Source organism: Dermacentor variabilis, chromosome 5 (genome assembly GCF_050947875.1).
Source record: "Dermacentor variabilis isolate Ectoservices chromosome 5, ASM5094787v1, whole genome shotgun sequence".
Taxonomy (NCBI): Eukaryota; Metazoa; Arthropoda; class Arachnida; order Ixodida; family Ixodidae; genus Dermacentor; species Dermacentor variabilis.
The window spans coordinates 32,011,499-32,033,208 of record NC_134572.1 but is presented as its reverse complement, the minus strand read 5'-3'; the positions used below and the strand labels follow the sequence as shown (position 1 = coordinate 32,033,208).

Sequence of the window (21,710 nt, the reverse complement as noted above, 5' to 3'; positions counted from 1 at the left end):
AACCGCAGATAAGCCCGAATAATCGTGCTTATTCAATATATTGGCCGATGACGTAGACCGGAAAGCCAGCGAAAATTTTTACCTCTTTGTTATTCCATATATATATATATATATATATATATATATATATATATATATATATATATATATATATATATATATATATATCTTGGGGCTTTCCTTCGGCAAGCGATGTGAAATACAACCTGCAATGACAAGGGGTGACATGCACGAACATTTAATAACGAAGATAATAACGAAGGTAATAACGAATTTAAGAACGCGTTCTAGTGCGGACTAGGAGTTGTCTAGGGGAATATTTAAGAACGCGTTCTTAAATTCTTTATTACTTTCGTTATTAAATGTTTGTGCAAGTCCCCAGATGTACGTCAGCTTCACATTTGTTCTGTGGTGTTCTGCTATCGTAACTGAAGGTCGCCAATAATTAAAATTTCCCTGAGGGCACTACGCGAACGGCGTTCATCGTACATTGATGGGCGTTGTTCATGGTGGCCATTGTGAATATTTCGTTTATTGTGCGCAAATACGTTTAATTAGCTAAATTTATTAATTTGACCAATCGATCAGATGTCAATGAAAAAGTTGTAGACAACGTTAAGAAATGGCCGATACCACCATTTAAAACAACGTGGGATTCGTGAAGACTAAAGACAAAAAATAATCCCGTGAAATAAATTAAAAATAAAAACAAGAAAGAAACCCCGCTGTGGCCATGGCAATGCTTCTGCGCACCACAGATTGCATCAATCTTTACGCAAACCTCGTCAAATAGAGGCATTGGGGAACGAGCGGCCGCGCTTCTTTCTTGCTGCGTCAGCAGTTTTTAAAGCGCCTCTTCGGTCTATATCAAAACGCGAAGTAGCGCCATCCTGTAGCAGTTCGCTTTCCGAACCGCTAGAAGACCGTGGCCCAGGTTTGCACGTTCGTAGTACACGCAATGCACTGATAACAACCCTTGCGTCTGAGGCCACTTATATTACTGGTGCGGGGGGGGACTCGTTGTCACGTGACTTAAAAAAGAAACAAAGCCGCAGGCTTTTTCTTCTTTTAGCCAGGAAGGGCCACACAAGACCTAGGTCGCTATGTACGCTGTTCTCGGTAATTTCTCGACATATTGCACAGCCTTTGCATTGACACCTCATTGAACAAGTAAGGTAATAAATGCTAGTTCATTAAAATTAAATGTTACTTGCATGTTCTCAAAGAAAAAATAGGAAAGAAAAACTCGACTAGCATTAACACAAGCCTGTCAACATAGAGTTGGGCGTGGTTCACGGAAAGCCTTCGGTTATTCTTTTCTTGGCCACATCTCTCTTTTTATATCCGGTATGTAATTTAATGGTGGTTTCTAGAAACCTGTGTGGTATACCTTTGTACCTTAATGCTAATGTCAGGTGGATGACAATTTTTCCTTGTCATGAATTTTGCTTCCCTTGCGGGCTTCCGCAGAACTGATCTGCCTTAACACAATAGTGCTTTGCAAAGTCAAATAAGGAACACACTTTCTTCATATATACTCATATTGACCTTTACCAAGCTGCTTCAAAACATGTATCTACTGCTCCAAAACGCATGATTTGGGCTCCAAAACTGCTCCGAAGTGCCAAATATGCTGCTCCTAGAGCTGCTCCAAAACTTCCTTGGCCGCTTCCATCCCTGAAACGTGATAATTGCTGTTATATGTATTTACGACGTACCAGTTCCAGTTAAATAATCACCTTCACCGCGTTTAGTTATAACAAGGCTTTACTGCAGATAAATCCGTAATTGCTGAAATGAAATTATCATTTTTTAATAGAATGTTCCGGGAAACCAAGAAGCACACTGACGTTTCCAACTTCCTCGCTGGTTCGTTTCACTGCTTGAAGGTAAAAAAAACAAAAAACAGCATAGATATCGAAGGAGATAACGAATGACAAGGCGACACCGTGGCGTCGAAACAAAATATTTTTTAATAATATCAGTGAATAGGTACACGGCCTTTTACAGCTCCGGCGAACGTTGACAACAAACATGTAACGTGAACCGTTAACTACAGATGTATCATCCAACTTTGGCTACCTATTGCATATGAATGGTAAACAAGACCGCAAGCGGCGGTAATGCAGCCTTCTGGTAGAGAAGGGTATAAGTATTTCACGAAGTATTTTTGATCGCCTCCCGTCAGTGTCCTTGTTAGGTCTTTCGTTCACGCTGGATGCGTCGATCATCCCAGGATCCAGCCCGTTTCTCACATGACAGGAGCGCAGCCTGACACTGACGTACACGTATTCACCTACATCGATGGTTGTGAGGGGATAAACAGAACGAAACCAAATACACATCGGCAAAACTTTGGCATGGAGTAGTGTTCCCGTCTTCGGCCTGTTACCTTTCTTGCTTTTCGCTGTCGTCGTCGATCTGCGTGGCTGTAGTAGCCTGCGGCGAGAGCTACCCCCCCAACGTGCGGCGGAACAGCCGCGACTGTGGCATCGTAAGCGGTCGGCGTTTGACGCCTTGGAGCAAGACACGAGCATCGCGAGGCGCTGCGGCTATCCCATCATAGGTAAGACGCGCACGCATTTGAGGTTCTTCTTCATGGCGCACCAGCAAAACTGCTGCCCGAACGCCAGCCGGACTTTGTGAGTGGAACCCAAATCTCGAACAGGAGATCCGGGTCTGGAAGCCTCGAGACTTTTACCTAGGGTCAGATACAGGGTGAAGTCGCCAGCGAGGCTTGCAGCGACTTAAGCGTGTGTTCGGATACGCGCATTAACGCTCGCCCGTGCAAATGTGAGAGGGCTGGTATACTTCGGTTTGGGCAAAGAAAGCAAGTGCCTTACCAGCATGCTGGGCGCATTGGGTGTAGTGTACACCACGTACCCACGTTGCGCGGCGGCCTGTTAGTCCACCGAGGGAAAAATAAAGTTGGCACTCCCTTGAATGCAAGATGAAGCCGCAAAGGAGACCTCTGCGGGTTCTTCGGAAGGACAGCTTCGCTGATGAAGCTCTGTGGTACATTCGAGCAAATGGCGATTTTATCTTTCAAGAATCAGCGTCTACGTTGCGGACTTCTGCAGCAGAACGCATTCGCCTGTGAATCCACACGTCGCATACTTTCTTTTACCTCAGCGCTGTCACAAACTCCGCGCACTCATTATGACCTACACTCATGTTCCTTTATTGTTGTCTTTGTTTCAGAGGTTATTGCTTGTTCATACTCAGAGTTGTAGATTATGTGCTCATTGATCGGATTTTCCTCTGGGAAGGCTTGTCTTTAGTAATACTAAGCTCTTTCTTCCTTGCGTCGTGTACGCCTGCGTCTAGCTCCGCCCCTTTTCTCATGTTGCAAAAACTAAGCTGCCTGAGTGTTTACCCTGCTTCTTCTTTACAGTTACTTCCCATGCACACTTTCTCTCACTTTTCTACAGTTAGCCATCTCCCAGTGTAGGGCAGGAAACGGGACTGCGGCCCCGTGAACGTATCTATTTGCTCCCATTTTTTGTATTTCATCATACGCCCATATTCTAGGTTTCTGTGTGCTGTTCTTCAAGAAACATCCCTCTCTGTCTTTTTCCGTTTGTCGGGATCGATGTTTTCGTCATCTTCGGAATGTCAAAGCCACAGTGCTAGCCGATTTACCCGATTACTTTCTCCTCTCGGCATCTGTTTGTCGCCATATGGCCGCGTTCATTTTGACGCCGTCTTTAAACATTTGTGGAATGTCTCATTCACACGCCTACTCCGACACAAACGGCGCGCCTTCTCTCGCTATCATTGGTATTGCGGCAATAATGACACCCTTAGCGCTGAAAGTGTTAGTGGTCTTTGAAAACGTGCCACACTGCGTGTAACTGTAGTGCTCGTATTTTCTAAATTAATGTACTTTAAGTCCTCGCCGAGTCGCCCGCACACACGTCAGTAAAAAGCCTTCGCAGCAACCGGGACGGTAAAGCATAGCTCGCCGCAGGTACGGTAATGACGTCATGGCTTAGCTGCTGGAAGTCGGAATGGCTCTCTTGAAGATTCATTTTCCGTCGCTCACAACAATGATACAGTCGAAACAGCAGTACTTGTATGATGATTGTGGTAAAGTGTTGTCGATGACTTAAAGAATGAGTACTCGTGTTTTATGGTCACAGTGAAGTTTACAGCGTGGTTACTAAGTTATTGAGGGTGCTTACAACCTATAGCTTCATGAATTGTTGATAACTGCCACCTTGCTTTCTCCTCGAGTGTTTCCATGTTGAATAATGACGAATATACAAGCGTCCAAATCGTAGTTGAGACAATGGTTCTGCTTCCGAGTATCAAATGAAGGTCATAACTGCACTCGACAACTAGCTGCAAACATCCACAGACAAATTCGAGCTAAATATTAAGAAAATATACATTCGCCACTTGGCTCACGTGACCTAAGTCGGTTCTGGTTCAGAACTAATGAAGACTAGAGTAATGGCGGGTTATTCAAAGGGCTAATAAATCGGATGCCCACCTCGAGTTGTCACTTCATTTAAACAGTACAAAAGTGTGTACTCATGTGTAGGCTGCTTTTATTTTGACGACTACTTATTCGACCGTATCGCACTTTTAAAGGGCAACTCCGGCGATATTTTGACGATGTAAAGGTAATGGAATATTTAGGTTCCCGAGACCCCCTTGTCACGCGTCTGATAATAGAATAGTTCCACAAATTCGAAAATAACTAAGTAAACAAAAAGGCGCATAAACAAAACCTAACCTGACGGAGCAGCCGAGCGAAGCTCTTCGTGTGACGTCACGAGTATCCCCAGCGGGGAAGGAGCGCAAGGCATGCCGGTATCGCTTTCTGGGCGAACGAAACCACCGAAGAGCAGACGCTCAGCTGATTCGTGACCGCGCCGGACCTTCGGGTGACAACGTCAGCTGTACCAGCTCTTCGGATCGGTCAAATATTGACAGTTATAATTTTGACGAATTCAGTAACCACGAATAGCCGTTCGTATCCAACCCGCCACCACGAGATCCAGCACCCATGCGCTACATATCGTGCTGCAGCATGACCAAGGGTAGCCCTAACCACTTATTTTACACGTGCTGCTTGCTATTTTATGTGTTTTACTCCTTCTCAGGGAAGCGCTTCGCATGCTCACTGTAAGATGTGGAGCACGACTTTCCCCAATTGTATCCAGCAAGAACGCCGCTGACAGTTCAAAGCACCATCCGGTACATTTGTTTACACCGCCACGTACAGCGACCACTCTTCGTTCGTTTGAAATATAATGCTAGCCGGCCATCGGTGACATCAATTAATGTCAGAACATATCAAAATAGGCAGATTTTGTGCATGTAAGCACCGCTGCATCCCCCTGAATCGCGCTAATGTAAGCGACCACACCTTTTAAAACAGCGAGCGGGAGACCGTAGTACGGGAGCGCTGACACGCTGCCTACTTATTCTTCGTGCTCTTCATGCACATAATGTGCTCGGTAAAGAAGACACAGATGAGGAATTTGCGCGTATGATCGTTCTTTTGGAGAACGCAAAGTTTTTTCGCGGAAGCACCAGTGCCAGTGTACATTGACACCGTCGGCAGCTGAACGAAGTGGTTTACGCTGCTTTATCGAAAGGGCCTACGCTTGCTGCCTAATTGGGATACAAGGCAAGCAGTGCACCTCGGAAGCTAAATAATGAGTATGCATGACAATACGTAAAAATGCACCCATGTCCGTAGTCGCATATAATTTAGGGAAGGGCCGGTGAGTGCGGCTGGCAGCTTTCCGTTGAAAACTGCAACGTACCGATTTCGATACTGCTCTGTGTCGTTGCTTCTCGCTTTTTGTGTTTGCAGTGTACGATATGAGGAAAGGTTTATTTCAAATCCGAATGGCGAAAACTGAACTACAAAAGCAGTTTTCTTCATCCTAATGGCCTAATTAGCTTCAGGTCAGTCGCTCAGGTCTGCCAGCAGTAGACGCACGAACTCTGCGACTGTGACATATAGGCTTAATCTCGGCCGAAGGCGATGCGCATCGGGTGATGGGGATGGATGGGCTGTGCGGATGGGGAGGGCTGAAGTTCGTGCAGCCAACAACGCTGCACCGCTTGTCACCCCCCATCACTTGCCTGTCCACAGGGAACGCAACTTCTCGCGACAGCAACTTCTCACGCCATGCACGAGCTCACGATCGTCGACTCCTCGACGCTCTCGTCGCTGTCGTCTGCATCATACCGGCGTGCTCTGCATGGAACACTCCTGACGTCATACACAATGTGGCCTGTAACTGATGAGGTAACGTAGGGTGTTCGAGGCAATTAATTAGATTCATTTGTGAAAAATCTGCGCGACTCTCAAACCTGCTTTTTTGAGGATGTGACAGAAGTGTTCAGGGGAACGTACCCAACGAGTTTCATGGACATCCGTTGACATCGAAAAATCGCCGGAGTTGCCCTTTGACGTCATTGCCGCTTGTGCAGCGAGCTATTAGCGCATTATTGCGGTCTCTAGCACGACTCAAACAATACACTCTGAACGCTTGCTGTCTGGCACCACTGCACTAGCAATGGTATGCTCTTCTGAAGCTCTCGCGTGTCCATAACGTCGCGTCTGCTTCCGTGCTACATTCACGCTCAATCGTTTCGGTTTGCTCAAGCACATATGTATAGATATCCCTCTGGTCAGTATCCTTCGCTTTTTCCTACCCAATCGCTTCCGAGAATAACAAAAACTCGTATGCGACAGACGAGGTGCGCGCACGCAGATCTAACGGATAGCGCGTAAGAGAAATCTGGTGTGGCAGCGGTCGCATTATGACGAGGAAAAGTCGTCAGTCTTTACTGAGAGGTGCGATTGAACGATGGCTTCCTTCCCTAACTTAATCGATGGTGGCTATTTCTACGAAGAGAGGAGGAAATCATCTGACAGAGTGCATGGGTGCGTTCCGATCCGTCTCTGCTGGCCCAGGAAATGTTGCGAGGCGCTGTGTTACAGATTAATATTGATGGCCCAAAAAATGAGGACTTTGCTTGTTCATACGAACACTCACCTTGTAACGCAGTTTCATATATATATATATATATATATATATATATATATATATATATATATATATATATATATATATATATATATATATATGTCGCTTGACGAATAGTCTGCTAGACCATACTGATGTCCTTAATGTGCAACAAGAGAGCCGGTTATCGCAGTAAATGGAATGGGCGAGTTTGTGCTAGCCTTAGTATAGCAGGAAGGTCTCCTTACGCCGCGTGCCCGACGACGACGCCGCTACGGACCAGCCGTGGGGCGTTATTGATCATATGCCGTCACAACGTCTCCTGTAGTTTCCGCTTTAGGCATAAAGCGTGACAGCGGCGAAGCGTTCGTCTTGCCAGTGGTCCTCGAACTTGGCCTCCCTGTTGATGTCAGTGCAGGTCAGAGGCGCCGAATGTACATGGTAAATGAGAGGGAGTGGTCACAGGTGTACGCCACTGCGGCTATCCATGCAGCGTGCGCGGGGCAATATTAAAAAAAAAAATATCTATAGGAAGGGTGAGGGAGAGAGGCTACCGCCATTTTCCTTTTCTCTAACTTCCATAAGCAGTTGCGCTGGGTCGCTAGACCAAAGAACTGCCTAACGACAAAAGAATAGAGCTGCCTGTTTCACTACTGGCACACGCTACCTTTATTAATGACGGGAAGCAAAATAAGCTACGCAAAGAAAGAAAGAAAGTGGTCTTGCAGCCTCGTTTAGGCGTGAAAAAAGGCGAGTGTTCATGGAGACCGCGTCACTGGAGACGAGACTTATCTAGAGAACTCCGCACAGCGCCGACTTCTGGTTGCTACAAGAGCACCGGCCTGACTCGAAGCTTTCATGGCGTGGCCCGAAACATCCGAGTGAGAGAGCACATGCCGCATTTTCGGCGCTCAAGCTGAGCCGTGTTTCCTTTTTGATAGCGCGACGAGGAATTGAACGAGATTTAGCGCCTGGATCGGCCCAGTTTCTAGTACGTTCTGCCAGGCCGGCAGAATCGGAACGCACCCTTAGTGCATGAGTCTGCTGTGAAGTGTGTGTGTGGCGGCAGACGCGCTGTTGGCCGTCGGCGCGATGCTCCCCTTCGCTGTTGTGTATAGTTTGTCCTCTCTCTGCGCATCGTTTAGAGATACGTGTAGTGCGTTCCCCCCTTCCGGTTTCCGCCACCATCCCGAGACGTGCCGCGGTGGCTGCCGGGAACGACTGCGAAGAAGCTGCGCCGGCCGTTGCGCGTTGCTGGTTTTTCTGTGGTCCTAGAGGTTTTGGCACGCTCCCTTGGTCCCCTTGCCTGCGATTAGAGAATGAAGAAATGAGAGGCGTGTTGGATCGAAGAAACGCATGTTTGGTTGGACAAATGATGGACGAAAAGTTTCAGAAGCATTCGCTCAGACGGTCTATGGAAGGTTCATTGACTTTCGTGTGGTCAGTGGATTTTATGTCTGAACATCCGGCAATATTTTGACCTTGTAATTTCGGTCGACTAAACGTCATATACATTCAGCAAACAACCCTTTCGGGAGCCTATGCGGTTTACTTATGTCTATAAACAGAATACAGACATTATATATAGAAAAAGAAAAGGACAAGTCTAAGAACGCAAAACGGTCTACAAACAGTATACTTCGTATGTTCTCCCACCCGAAAAAGGAAATAAAAAGGACGAAGACTGGAAGAATTGTGGATTGGGTAGAATATAAGGGAGTCCTCTACAGTCTCTTCAAGGAGGAAGTTCTAAAGGATATACAGGGTGATCATTTGTAAGATATTCGGAATTTTTAGGAAGCGCTTGTGGCATATAGCATAAGTCTTGTCCTTGAGCCGGATTATTCGAGGTTCGGAGAGGCGGACATTAACAGCACGAGAAATCGGTACACGTGTTTAACTAAATAACAGAAACTTACTAGTTAAATTCCTAATTAATTATTTTACGGCCCATATCGAAATTAACGAATTGCAGCCGTTGAGTTTGCAAGACGTATACACTTGAATCTTCAGGATGACACGGGTTTCGGGATATAATTTCCCAAAGTGTGGGACGAAACATATATGGCCGTTCCAGTTGCTTTTGTGCTTCAATGCATAAAATATGGCTTGGTAAAACATTTTCTTGGGCGAATTGGTTCATAACTGAAAAGGAAAAACAGAAGCGCGAAAGAAACCAGGGCGAGACGCGTACGCCACTCTCGTCCAAGCGCCAGTCCTGTGTACTCGTCTCGTCCTTGTTTCTTTCGCGCTTCTGCTTCTCCTTCTCAGGCATAAAACAGCGTTTTCTTAAAAAAAGTAAGTGGAACAACAGTGCATTTTTTACTGCGAACTTCACGGCGGATATCTGCAAATTGGTGTTACTCTAGGAACTCATAGGCTACAATTCGTAAATTTCTATATGTGCCGTAAATAAATTAATTGGGAAGTCAATTTGTAATTTTGTTAATTAATTCAATATCTCTACCGCTTCCTCATGCAAGTAATGTCCGCCTCTCTGAATAACGCAGCTCGACGAGTGTAATTATACGTCATCTGCAACAGGCTGTCCTTAAACGTTCGGGAACGCTCGGAGACGGTCAGCCCGCGCGAGCTCGCTCGCCCACCTGCGTCTCGTTGTTCAGCGTCGGCGTCCTAGGACCTCCGGGACGGGGTGACGGGCGTCGAGGGAGCGGCTGCGTCGTCGAACTGCAGGGGCCGGCCGATGCCCGAGACGCTCGTGACAGACGGTCCGTCGGGCACGGGCCCGCCCTCGCCGCTGGCCGTCGAGTCCTCGGGCGTCTTGGAGACCTCGGTGGTCTCTTGCTCGTGCGCCGCAGAGTGCGCCGCGTGCGCGTGCTTGTGCTTGTGGTGGAAGGGCTGCAGCGAGAACCGCCGGTGCGTCACCTTGCGGCCACCGCGGCGCTTCGAGATGTGCGGGTTGTCCTTGCGCATCGTCTTGTTCCGCAGCACTTGCAGTTGGGTGTACACGCGCCGAAGCTCAGCCTGCGCGGGGAGCCAAGCGTGTAATGCCCGTCGCGGGCTTTTTTTTTTTTTTACACGTGCTTCTGTAGAGGTGGCAAATACGATACGCTTGCACAATTATTCCATTCTTTCGGTAGTGAGGGGCTTTCACAGCAAGCCCCCTCGGTTACTCCCGTGTTCGCTGCCAGCCCGTCGTAGGGCACGCGTTTGTTGAAGCGAACAAAGTTGGAGCAGAAGGCATTTGCATGCACTGCGAAAGCCGAAAGGCTACTCTTTTTTTTTCTTTGTCTAAACGCCGTATAGCGACTTAACGGTCGTTTAACTGTGACCCCAGTGTCTAAGAACAAACAACCTGTAAAACGAGGTCAGGTTGGACCCGTCAACTTGTATACATGGCGAATCAGTTGATCGACACTTACTGTTGCTTTCTTTTTCTACTTCTGTTTTCGTTCTGTGTCGCTTTCCACAGCAAAGCATATTGAAAGAATGGATCATAACGAAGCACGTGTCTTCTATAACCCTCCCGCTCTTCGAACTTGTTTTCCGTATGTTGTTCCCTCTTTGTTCATCATATACCAACTCGCCGAGTGATCTAGTCTCACAATTAGGATAGAAAAGTGGTCTGTGCAGGTTTTTGCTGGTTTAGAGACTTACCCTTATGTCTTCCGGATCCATGTCTGCCAGGTTTATGTCTGCAATGTCCACCTCTCCGTTGGAAAGAACGGCTTCGTGGAGTTTCAGATTCTCTGGATGCGGATCCGGAATTTCATACGATGAAAAATGACGACTGCGATGCTCTGTTGCCAAGTTTGGAGGCCGATGGTGGTACCATAACTGCGACAACAACAGGAGGGGGAGGAAGAAACAACATTATTTTGTCAATTAGGAATGGCGGGCTCATTGACCAGCCGCTCAGTGCACCTTTGTGAGTGATAGAACTGCGGTTATTAGAGGTTTATAAAGATTCACCATTTTGAAAAACCAGCAAGCTCACGGAACGATCAGCCGTTAATATTCAGGGAGGCAAAATTTAACCTCGTTGAATGCCTTTGCCGGCTGCGTCTCTCGCTAGGCATTATCGCACGGCTAGCTGCTGTTTTGTATGCATGCGATACTGTGCGTCTTAGGAAAATGCTAATGTTGCATTTGCTTTTTACTCAGTCAGAATAGCGCTCTATGGGACCAATATGAGGGCGTGTGCACGCAAACGAGAGAAGGAAGATAAAAAGAGTACGACTTTCTTGCAGTTCATCAAGAGCGAATCGTTACTGTTATTGCATGGCTACTTGCTTGGTATAGCTACAACACTGCAACAGCAACACTGTCTCCCAGGTACACTATTTGACGTAGATGTTAACACACGCGTTCTGAACTTTGATTTTATGTACGCACATCATAATGTTTGTACGCAAACTTCGTAAGCGCTCACCCTGTTTCGACGCACCATATTTGTAAATCAAATCTTGCTTTTAATAGCAGCAAGTTTGCCTACACCATTTCAATTCGTTTCAACTAGAGTGCCTTTTACATCCCAAGTACAATACCAACTACAAGTATGCCGCGAAGTTCTTGCCACGTATTTTCCTGAAGCCTACCGCAGCCCCACACAATCCGAATGACCAATCTACGAAAAACACGTCTAAACAGACACTTTCCGTGCAGTTACCCTGCTTGAAGTTTCTTTTTACCTATGTTTAAAGATGAGTGCGTTTTATTTATTATTCAGTTCTTACTCTCTCCCGTTTCCTCTCCAGCTTCCCCTTCTCACATTTTGCCTCGCGGTCGCAAGATAACGTGTCGGGAAAAACAGAGGAAAACTTAGCGGATCCCACGCGCAGTCGGAATCGACATGAGCGAAGCTTTCTGTGCTGTTTCCTTTGATTGACGATAATTAGCGGTGCTGTTCGCGGCGAATGCTTCATTCTTTCAGCGTTTAGTGCAACACGGGAGTGGTGAGTTGATGGTAAACGTTACCTTGCGTGCAGCACTGCTGTTTGTCTGCGTAGTACACAGAACACACAGCGAGACGTGTTTACTTCAGGCGTTCTTGTGCGCCATTCTTCATAACTTCCGAGAAGGTTAGTACTGTCATTGCCTCACATGGCACATCGCATCGTGGCAGAACTGTTGAACTTTAATTGAATTATGTGGCTTTGCGTACCAAAACCACAATAGGATTTTGAGAAACGCCATAGTGGCAGACTGCAGTATAATTTTGAACCACCAGTAATCTTTAACGAGCACCTGAATCTAAGTACACGATCGTTTTTGTATTTCGCCCCCGTTGATATGTGGCTGCCGTTATGGGGATCGAACCTACGACCTCGAGCAACGTCAGCCGCAAAGCAACCATGCCGGGTACAGACGTGTTCAATTGACATGCAACTACGGTGCCACGTAGACGCTACGGTGCTTTAATGCTGCTTTGTGCTTTAATGCGTCAGTTGTCCGCTTGACAAATTTGCATGGTGTTTATCTTTCAGAAATAGCATAAACCTACCGTACCGTACCTTGAACTTAAATTTATCCAGTTTGTCCGCAACCGCTTTCGTGCATAGTAGCAGTGTTTGCTCGCCTTTTCACGTCGCCTTCTCTCTCTCTCTCCTGCGCTGCCCCCAACGTATGCGAGTTGCGAGCGAAGTGTGCCAATGCTGTTATTCACTCGCTGCGTGGCTGCGTCGCTTCTACCCATTTTCTTGCTGCTTTCCCTACCTCCTCTCTGCCATATTATATGACCCCCTCTGGACGGTTGCTCGTTAGTAGAAAGGTAATAGAATTGGTTTGATTATTGTGTTCATATAGGAGGTTGTGGCCAAGTACTGCACCAGGGAGGCCAATTCTGCTCTGGATAAAAGTTAATGGAGAATACCTTAGTAACTTGCGATTCGCTGATGTTATTGCCTTGCTTAGTAACTAAGGGGACCAATTTCAATGCATGCTCACTGACCTGGAGAGGCAAAGCAGAAGAGTGGGTCTAAAAATTAATCTGCAGAAAACTAAAGTAATGTTTAACAGTCTCGGAAGAGAACAGCAATTTACAATAGGTAGCGAGGCACTGTAAATGGTAAGGGAATACATCTACTTAGAGCAGGTAGTGACAGCGGATCCAGGTCATGAGACGGAAATAATCAGAAGAATAAGAATGGGCTGGGGTGCGTATGGCAGGCATTCTCAGATCATGAACAGCAGGTTCCCATTATCCCTGAAGAGAAAAGTGTATATAGCTGTGTCTTAGCAGTACTCACCTACGGGGCAGAAACCTGGAGGCTTACGAAAAGGGTTCTACTTAAATTGAGGACGACGCAACGAGCTATGGAAAGGAGAATGATGGGTGAAACGTTAAGGGATAAGAAAAGAGCAGATTGGGTGAGGGAACAAACGCGAGTTAATGACATCTTAGTTGAAATCAAGAAAAAGAAATGGGCACGGGCAGGACATGTAATGAGGAGGGAAGATAACCGATGGTCATTAAGGGTTACGGACTAGATTCTAAGGGAAGGGAAGCGTAGCAGGAGGCGCCAGAAAGTTAGCTGAGCGGATGAGATTAAGAAGTTTGCAGGGACGACATGGCCACAATTAGTACATGACCGGAGTTATTGGAAAAGTATGGGAGAGGCCTTTGCCCTGCAGTGGGCGTAACCAGGCTGCTGCTGATGATGATGAATTGAATTGGGCGATTTGGATGGCCTTCAGTGCAAAAATAACGGCAGCACAAGACAGAGAAATACACAGAACAGACAATGAAAGGTAAGCACTGCAGCGTATGGAAAGCTCTTGAGGGGAGTCATGGATAATTACAGCCGTCAAGAGGGTATTGTCGCGACGTCCAGGGCGCTCCAGAGGACATTGTGCACATGTGACGTGGTGAAAAGGTCCAAACTAGTTTCTCGCGTCGCCTTCGCTCTCTTCCACGCTCCTGCCATGTATATGCACGCTCCTAACCACCTTCCGACACAGCGTGAATGGCAGCTACAGCTGTAGAAGCAGCAGTGGAAAAGTCGAATGAAGAGGCAAATAAAGAAACACGGAGAGGAGCCCAGCCAGAAGGCCCTACCTACGCGAGAAGCGAGAGTCGATCAGCCGTGATAGTGATTATGGAACTCATGCGCAGAATTTCAGAGCGGGTCCTCCGTTCTAACTCGATTCGATCCCGCGGAACGGATTTGCATTGCATTAACCGGTATCATTAACAGGTGGACGCCAGAGAGGGCACTAACGCGATTCTTTACCTTTTGTTTATCTTTTGTTTTTGTCCACTGGCAAGCGAACAGCCGTTTAAAGATGTCTTTAACGAAAACGAAAGTGGCCCTGCGAGATCAATTCGTCTTTGCCTTGTTCCTGTGTGAGGTCGTATTTGCACGCGTGAGTGAAAGGCCTGACACGGATTGTTCGTAGCTTACGTTCTCACTACGCGCTTCATTTGCGTGGCCCTCGCTTCAATTTGCTTATCTTATTTCCCTCGCAGTCGGCGGTCAGCCATCTTCTTTCATTTACTTTTTACCGCTCAGCTGTTCTCGTGTAGCGTAAGTATAAGCTAGAAGGTCTTCGCGTAAAACTACGACTGAATGGCTCTTCATGACAAGATCGAGGCTGTCTTGCACACGCTACTCGCCGTGGTTGCTCAATGGCTATGGTGTTAGGCTGCTGAGCACAAGGTCGCGGGATCGAATCCCGGCCGCGGCGGCCGCATTTCGATGGGGGCGAAATGCGAAAACGCCCGTGTACTTAGATTTAGGTGCACGTTAAAGAACCCCAGGTGGTCGAAATTTCCGGAGTCCTCCACTACGGCGTGCCTCAAATCGGAAAGTGGTTTTGGCACGTAAAACCCCATTATTTAGTTTTTTTTACCTTGCACACGCTCTCACCGATGTGCGTGCTTCTTGCTCATCAATTGAGGCTTCACGTGCACGTTTACGTACTTGCACTGGCAAGGCGCAATTGCTAAGCGCTTTGGTAAAGCCTTTGTGTTTTCTGCTGCAGTGGTGTTGGAGCGCCATCTACCATATACTGGGCGAACGACGGCTGTTGCTTTCGATATTTCGGTTCAAATTGTTGCGTTTTCTTCCCACCCCTTCTTTTTCTGAGATGGAACTCGCAGTAGTCATCAGACACGATCATATGAACCAGCGGAAACACGAAGCAAAACTTGCTGTCGCAAGTAACATTTTGCATGATCACACATCTCAAAGCCACGCATGACACATATAGGCTTCCCGAATGAGTGCAAACGATAAATATGATTTGCTATCGCAGGTAATACAACCCATCTAATAACAATCTTACGTCCTTCAAACAATAATTTTGTCCTACAGCAAAAATCGTCCTCTCTCGGACGATGCGTACGTCCGGTACACTCCTGTAACGAAGGCTGTGAATCTATGTATCGTTTCGAACAGGAAAGTACCCCTGCCGACCTTGTGGCACACTTGTCAACTCTCCCTAATTTTCTGTAAAATTTACGAATTTGGGCTCGTTTAACGATTTCGTGAATGCCGTGTGAAGATTGGGGAAAAAAAAATTTGTTCGCGACAACGTTTCACTCGTCGATGGCCAGCCTTGGCGTTACAAGTCTTCTAACGTTGAAAGGACGCCAGTGGTGTATTTGCTTCAAGCAAGTTTATGCAGACGAGTGCCCGAAGCAAAGGGAATCAGCAACAGGAATTTCGCTGGAAGAAGTGACTGTTATCTAAAGACAATGTGTTGCTTCTCAGTATTTGTTGTTAAATATTTGATGCTGCTTGTGTGTTCTGCGTCTAGATGTATATAATTGTTAGGAAAGTGCGAATATGTATCTCACAGAAGGCGTGTCCTCAGGGCAAGATCCAAAACAAAATACATGTTATCCGCCCCCCCCCCCCCTCCTCATCCATCCCACATTGTCCTCTAGGGGTCGTGAACGTGGTATTTTTGCGAATAACGTTCACAGGCTGGCAGGTTTGCTGCCGTACCCTCGTCGACCTGCTTAGGAAATTTTTTGTCGACTATGTCGGCACAAATATTTGTCCAGTGTTAAGGCCTGGTCAACTCGCAGAGCACTCCTAAAGTTTCTGGCGGCTGTTATTCCTGTGCGCGTAGGCGTTGTTCCAGGGAAGTGTGTCGCTATCGTGATGAGCTCGCCCGGAGACGATTGGACAAAACGCACGGGTAAAATATTGCAGCGTAACTTAAAGGAACACTAAACAGAAACACAATAACAGTTTCTTGAACTTCCAAAGTTCAGTTCTTTGGCTCTATTAGAATACGATGTAGTCGATATTTACCTATAAAAAAATTAGGCGCAAGTAGATACCGTTACAATCCTTGACGTCACGGCAAGCTGGTGCGGGAATTTAAGGCGGCGGCGCCACGCGTCTTTAGTTTTGCGTCTTCTCTGGCATATCATGTGTCTTCTCACTGTAAGAGTGTGTTTTTTATTTTAGAAGGATAAGTTACTAGTACATTTTAAATTACTTTTGAAGGCAAGGTCTTAGCTGCTGACTTCAAACGAGTTTCACACATCTGGGTATCTTACAACTACTTAGAAAACAAAAAGGCTCATTTCTCCGTTACGAAAGCGTCGTAGCGAATTGCAAGAGGCATCAAAAATGTAATTCTCAATGAGGCAAGAAGAGGGAATCAGTGGCAAGGTAGGTAAAATTAACGGTACGGGCGTAACTAGCCCTAATATTGAAAAAAAAAGAAAGAAAAAGAAACATATTGCATTGTACTCTTGTAAAGGGTGCACCACCGCAGATAGAGATATGTTGAGGCAAAGCCATCGTGCGGCACACTTGGCAAATGGCGCGAGTTGACTAAATAGTGCTCGCGCGAGGGAATCAATGGGGTCTGGAAACCGGCTTCGGCAGTGCCCATGATTTGCGAGAATTATTCGCAAAGTGGGTAATATTAACGGCACGGGCGTAATCAGCGCCACTATAGTCGAAAATTAACTCGATTGCACCACATACTATCTCCGGTGTCGGCCCGCTTGGCCTTCTGGTAAAGAGAATGAAACAATCAACCAAGTGTTAGCGTAAGTGCGCGTGAAATAATATGTGAATACGATACGAAATTAGTAAATAATGAATATGAAAAAAAAACCAAAAACAATAGAGAGATCTAGTCAACATTTAATCATTTAATCACTTGAACCACCATGCACTTCGACTTTTTCTTTAGCGTCGACTCTTGGTCCGCCATTATTTTTCCTTTAGTGTCAACGTCAGTCAAGATGAAGTTCTGTCTGGATTGTTACAAATCGCGTCATCCTTAAAAATAATGACGCAATGCCGTACTGCAGGCACCAAACTCTTCGTTCCGACTTTCGGTAACGCAGAGCTGGGAGCCTCTAGGCAAGATGCCGTAATTAACCTCCCTGCATTTCCTGACTTCTATTTCTCTCTCTCTCTCTCTAAGGGCGAACACTATTGTAAGTACCCGGTTTCTTTCAAATACTTACCTTGGGGGCGAATACGAGGAACAGGATGACGGTGACAGTACAATGACAGCGAATGAAGTATAGCAGAAACACATGGTCAGGCTCGAGAACAGCCGCCAATGCGTGCCTGTAGAGACGTGAAAAAAGGCATCCTGATCAATTTCAGAGTGCGAGAACGGCAGAGCACAAGCATTGAACGGAACAGGAACGAGCACGCCCCCCCCCCCCCTCTCATTTCCCCTGCACCCGTAGCACTCAAGTAAGCGTTCGGTACACAGTTTACCACTCGCGATTAGCGTATAGAGAAAAGAACTGTCTGTGTCGAGAGTCTCAAGTAGCTAACGGGCAGCATTACTACGGAATAGAGCGACAAAGGCTACACTTCTAATGTATACCGAATACATAGACAAGAAGCTTGTTAACGCACATACAGGTGAAAGAAAATACCCAACAGACCGTAAGGCATTACAGAGTAAGGCGTTGACCGTGATCCCGCATTGTCCGTGATCCCACATTGTCCGTGATCCCGTGAATTGTCAAGACTCCACGCTTTGTGCATTGGCAATAATGCATTCCGGGGCGGGCACTCGCTCTTTTCTCCCGTGCCCGTTTTGCATAACAGTGCTTAACTGAGTTATGCGTTGTCGACAGATGACGTTGTAGCGTTATACTGGCCATCGCCTGCGCATATACGGTCTGCATTCCGTTCGTATAGACTCGTCGCGTGCCATTTCGTAATCCGACTGCTGGTGTGCACGCCTGTCAGCCATGAAGTAAGCGCATCAAATGATCCTTCGCGCCTAACTTGTTCACAGTGCTGCTGCGCGAGGACGCGTTGCGGCGCCTGCCATCGATCGGAACTGCGTACGACTACACTGTGCGCTTCCAAAAGCCGCGCTGTTATTCTCTGGACAGAAACACACTTTGGCGCGCTTCTGCGCTGGTCTGTTTCTTTTTGCATCGTGCGTTCGTTCAGTGTACCGCACGCAGCGCATGAAACGCGATAATGCGAGCGCGCGGCTTTCAGTACTTTCGGCGCGTTGCTTCAGAGTGCCAGAAAACTTTTCACTAATGGACATCTTAGGGTGCGCAAGCGTTAGCGCCAGTGGACTTGACTGTTTTCCTTCAGCGTCTCCTGAGGCACATAATCGAGCACTGTAGATCAAATGCTCAGACTACGACGTTTCGTTTTTTTAAGCAGTGTGTACTAACAGAAACACGGGTGGGTATAGCATCAGTGCGCTTGTGTAACATCCGGCAGACATTAGGAGATTCATGACATATGGTCGCGTGCTCAGAAAGAGTGCTGGTTTTTGCCGTTGCAATGGTAAACACGATCAGCCACGAATGCAACGCGCTTCTTGAATTACGCAATGTCGTGTGCCAGCGTACTTAGATTCTTGAAAGGCGTTCCACTATCTTTTCATTCCCTTTGAATGCTTTCGCCAAGCGGGAACCACCTGAGACGTTGTTAAGATAGACGTTCAACGCCCAGCGCTATAGACTACACAGCGCGTAGCCAGCGCAGCTATACACAGGCGAGCGCCAAAAGAGCCCATCGACGATAGCATTCGCCATTCGCGAACGCGTTGCTTTTCGCTTCCCGCTCCCTCCTCTTCGCCCCGATTCGTTAATGGGATGAGAGAGAGAGAGAGAGCGAGAGCAATTTGTTCTGGAGCTTTTTGATGTATTGTAACTTGCTTTTATATGACACCATGCATGAGTGGCGCGCATTTCTCGTGTCGCTTTGCCGAACCGACGCACTGCCTCTACGCTGATCAACCGTACACGTGTAATATATCGGAGTGCCTGTGCTATAGAAACTGCGTAAGATCAGCTGTAGTTGAAAGCCGAAGACGATGGGTTTTTTTGAGTAGAAAAGAAAGCTGTGTCTAGCGACGGTCTGACATCCTTCTAGTAATCTTTTTGACAGCAGCAGGGCTAGCGTCATTCAGAGGCAGCATAGCGAGAACCATGATTTGCCGAGGAGTTAGGTAATTAATGCAAACGAGAAAAACGTCTATGAGGCCAGCGAAATAAATAAAGAAAGAAACTCTGGAGTAGGTGTGCTGAAGCTCCATAAATTGCCCCCTTTCCATACGTCGGCTCAAACTCGGCAAATGATTTCTTGCACCCAGCATACATGTGATGCCACTCCCAGAAAATTATCTTAGTAATTTCGATGGTTCATCAACGGCTTTGGGTGCACTAAATACTTGTAATCGCGTCACAGCTATGCCGTACTGCACGATCATGCTAATACGTAGAGCATAACAGTACTCACCGAATTATGTACATACTAAGGGAGAACAAGGTTTCGATGTAAACAGAGCAGCAGAGAGTCCATTTTTCTGTGTAGTACTCAACTTTGGCATTACGTATACAATAGGCTAAGTAGATGCCCAAAAGCATGAACAGAGCTTCCCCTGGAGATAGAGAAAGGAAGAGAAAAAGGGAGAAAAAAAGGTGCATTTCTTAACATGCCATTCATCAGTGTCGCATGCAGCATGGTTCCAATCAGCACGTTAGCTAATTTTACTGCAGTGCTCCTTATGCACAATATGGTTGAACGTTTTCTCAAAATTTGTGATTCGAAATTACTTTAACCCCTGAGAATTTGCTGTACTTGCGTGAGCAAGAGGCTTTCTTCACTATTGCCATCCTTTATATGACAGGTATCTTTCATTAATATTTGTGCTGTTTCCACATTTCCCTCTTGTTTCTTTTTTTTAATGCTTCCCAAACCCCCAAACCGATCCGACGCTGTGACTCAAATATAGCTATGACATTGCAATGCTGAGCATGACGAGGTTGCCGGTTCGATTCTCGCCACGGAGACCGCATTTCGATGGGGGCAGAATGTAAGAACGCTCGTGTACTGGTGCATTCAGTGCACGTTAAGGAAACGCAGGTGGTGAGAAATTGATCCGTATCCCTCCACTAATACGGCGCCTCTCGTAACTCGCTGCGCATTTTCGGGACGTGAAACACTCGAATTTAAATTCATGTCTCTGGCCCTTCTTACCGCCGGCTTGCTCAATCCTCCGCAGTAGGTAAGCGAAATTATTTGAGGAGCGAGCTAGCAGACAGTATTTTTCACGTGCCGCGGTGAACATTATCTTTATTAATTACCCTATTCGACGAGAAACTTTCTCGAGTCCTAGTGCAATGGCCACCGCTGGCACTTTGTCTTTTGAGCTCACCCGCAACTTCTTTCCTATATAGCGTATGCCCGTTTTCTTTTCTTTTTTTTCCCGCGCAATTGATCTGGCTTCCAGATCGACAATTGGTACGGCGTGCAAGCAATTTTGTGCACCGGGACGAATGCGCGACGTATAAAGAATCAAGCAGGCTGCATGAGTTAGGGGAAAAAGAAGTATTGTTACGAAGCGCGTTTTTTTTTCTTTGTCGTCCGAAAAAAAAAAAACGCGTCAATTGTAAGCGCACGCAGACATGACAACGGAGGCGCGCTCAAGAAGTCCGCGTGCCACGGCGCCCAGTGATTCAGAGAAGAGAAAACACTCTTAGCTGAAAGCCGCCTGCAGTAAAGCTCTGGGCCGCCGTCGCCAATCACAATATTGTGGGACGCGTAATTAAATTAGGTCCGAAGGACTGTGCGTCATCTTGTGAGAGACGCGCGGAGCGCCGTCTCTCACCGCGGCCTCGGTTTGCCCTTACCGTTGATTTAGTTGGAGGAGCAACTCATTCGTCGTCAAATTTGCATACGCCACGTGGTAGAGTGCTACTCTCCGTCTGCCCTGCTTTGAAAGTCGATCAGGAGGATCAACAGACAGACAAATTGCTTTTCTTTCTTTCCGCTTCGGTTCCCCCCCCCTTCTTTATAGGAAGGATGCTAGGAAGCAAGGAATGGCTCGCCAAAGAAAGACGCTGAAGAAACAGCGTCGAGACGCGAGTGCAATTGGCTAAGTGTAATCACAGCCAAGAATAGCCACGACGACGACGTTTGCCCGTGTGAAGCGAAGCAATACACTGAAATTCAGGTGGTGGTATTAAACAAGGGTGGATGAAAAATTGAGGGCACGCCTCGACACTGAAATCGAAATCAAGGCACTTGCGTGCGATCTGCAGTGCTTTGCCCTGCAGCCGGGCTACAAAGCAACTTCATTGACATCCATGTTTTGATGAGCTCATTACGTGCATTGCCCTTGTGCAAGAGGAAACACCTCTTCCAGATGCAATGCCAACGATAGACGTGGAACGTTCAAGACCTCTAGCATTGTATTTGAAGCGATGACTGAACAGAACCCGCATAGAGGCGGACGCCAGCGACTGAAAGGCTTTGCACGCCAATTGAATTTTTTTTTTTTTGCCAA

General features: G+C 46.8%; 1 protein-coding gene across 1 annotated transcript in view; it reads right to left on the bottom strand.

Moving 5' to 3' along the window:
* Positions 1-7,101: 7,101 nt before the first annotated feature.
* The window catches only part of smog (G-protein coupled receptor 158 smog), a 257,299-nt gene continuing 242,690 nt past the window's right edge, over positions 7,102-21,710 (bottom strand). Inside the window, exons 8-12 of the mRNA XM_075692103.1 lie at positions 19,661-19,802; positions 17,398-17,503; positions 10,614-10,793; positions 9,602-9,980; positions 7,102-8,301 (exon numbers count right to left, since the gene is read on the bottom strand). Coding sequence (XP_075548218.1) covers positions 9,630-9,980; positions 10,614-10,793; positions 17,398-17,503; positions 19,661-19,802 — 779 coding nt within the window. The 3' untranslated portion in view covers positions 7,102-8,301; positions 9,602-9,629. The remainder of the gene's footprint in view (positions 8,302-9,601; positions 9,981-10,613; positions 10,794-17,397; positions 17,504-19,660; positions 19,803-21,710) is intronic.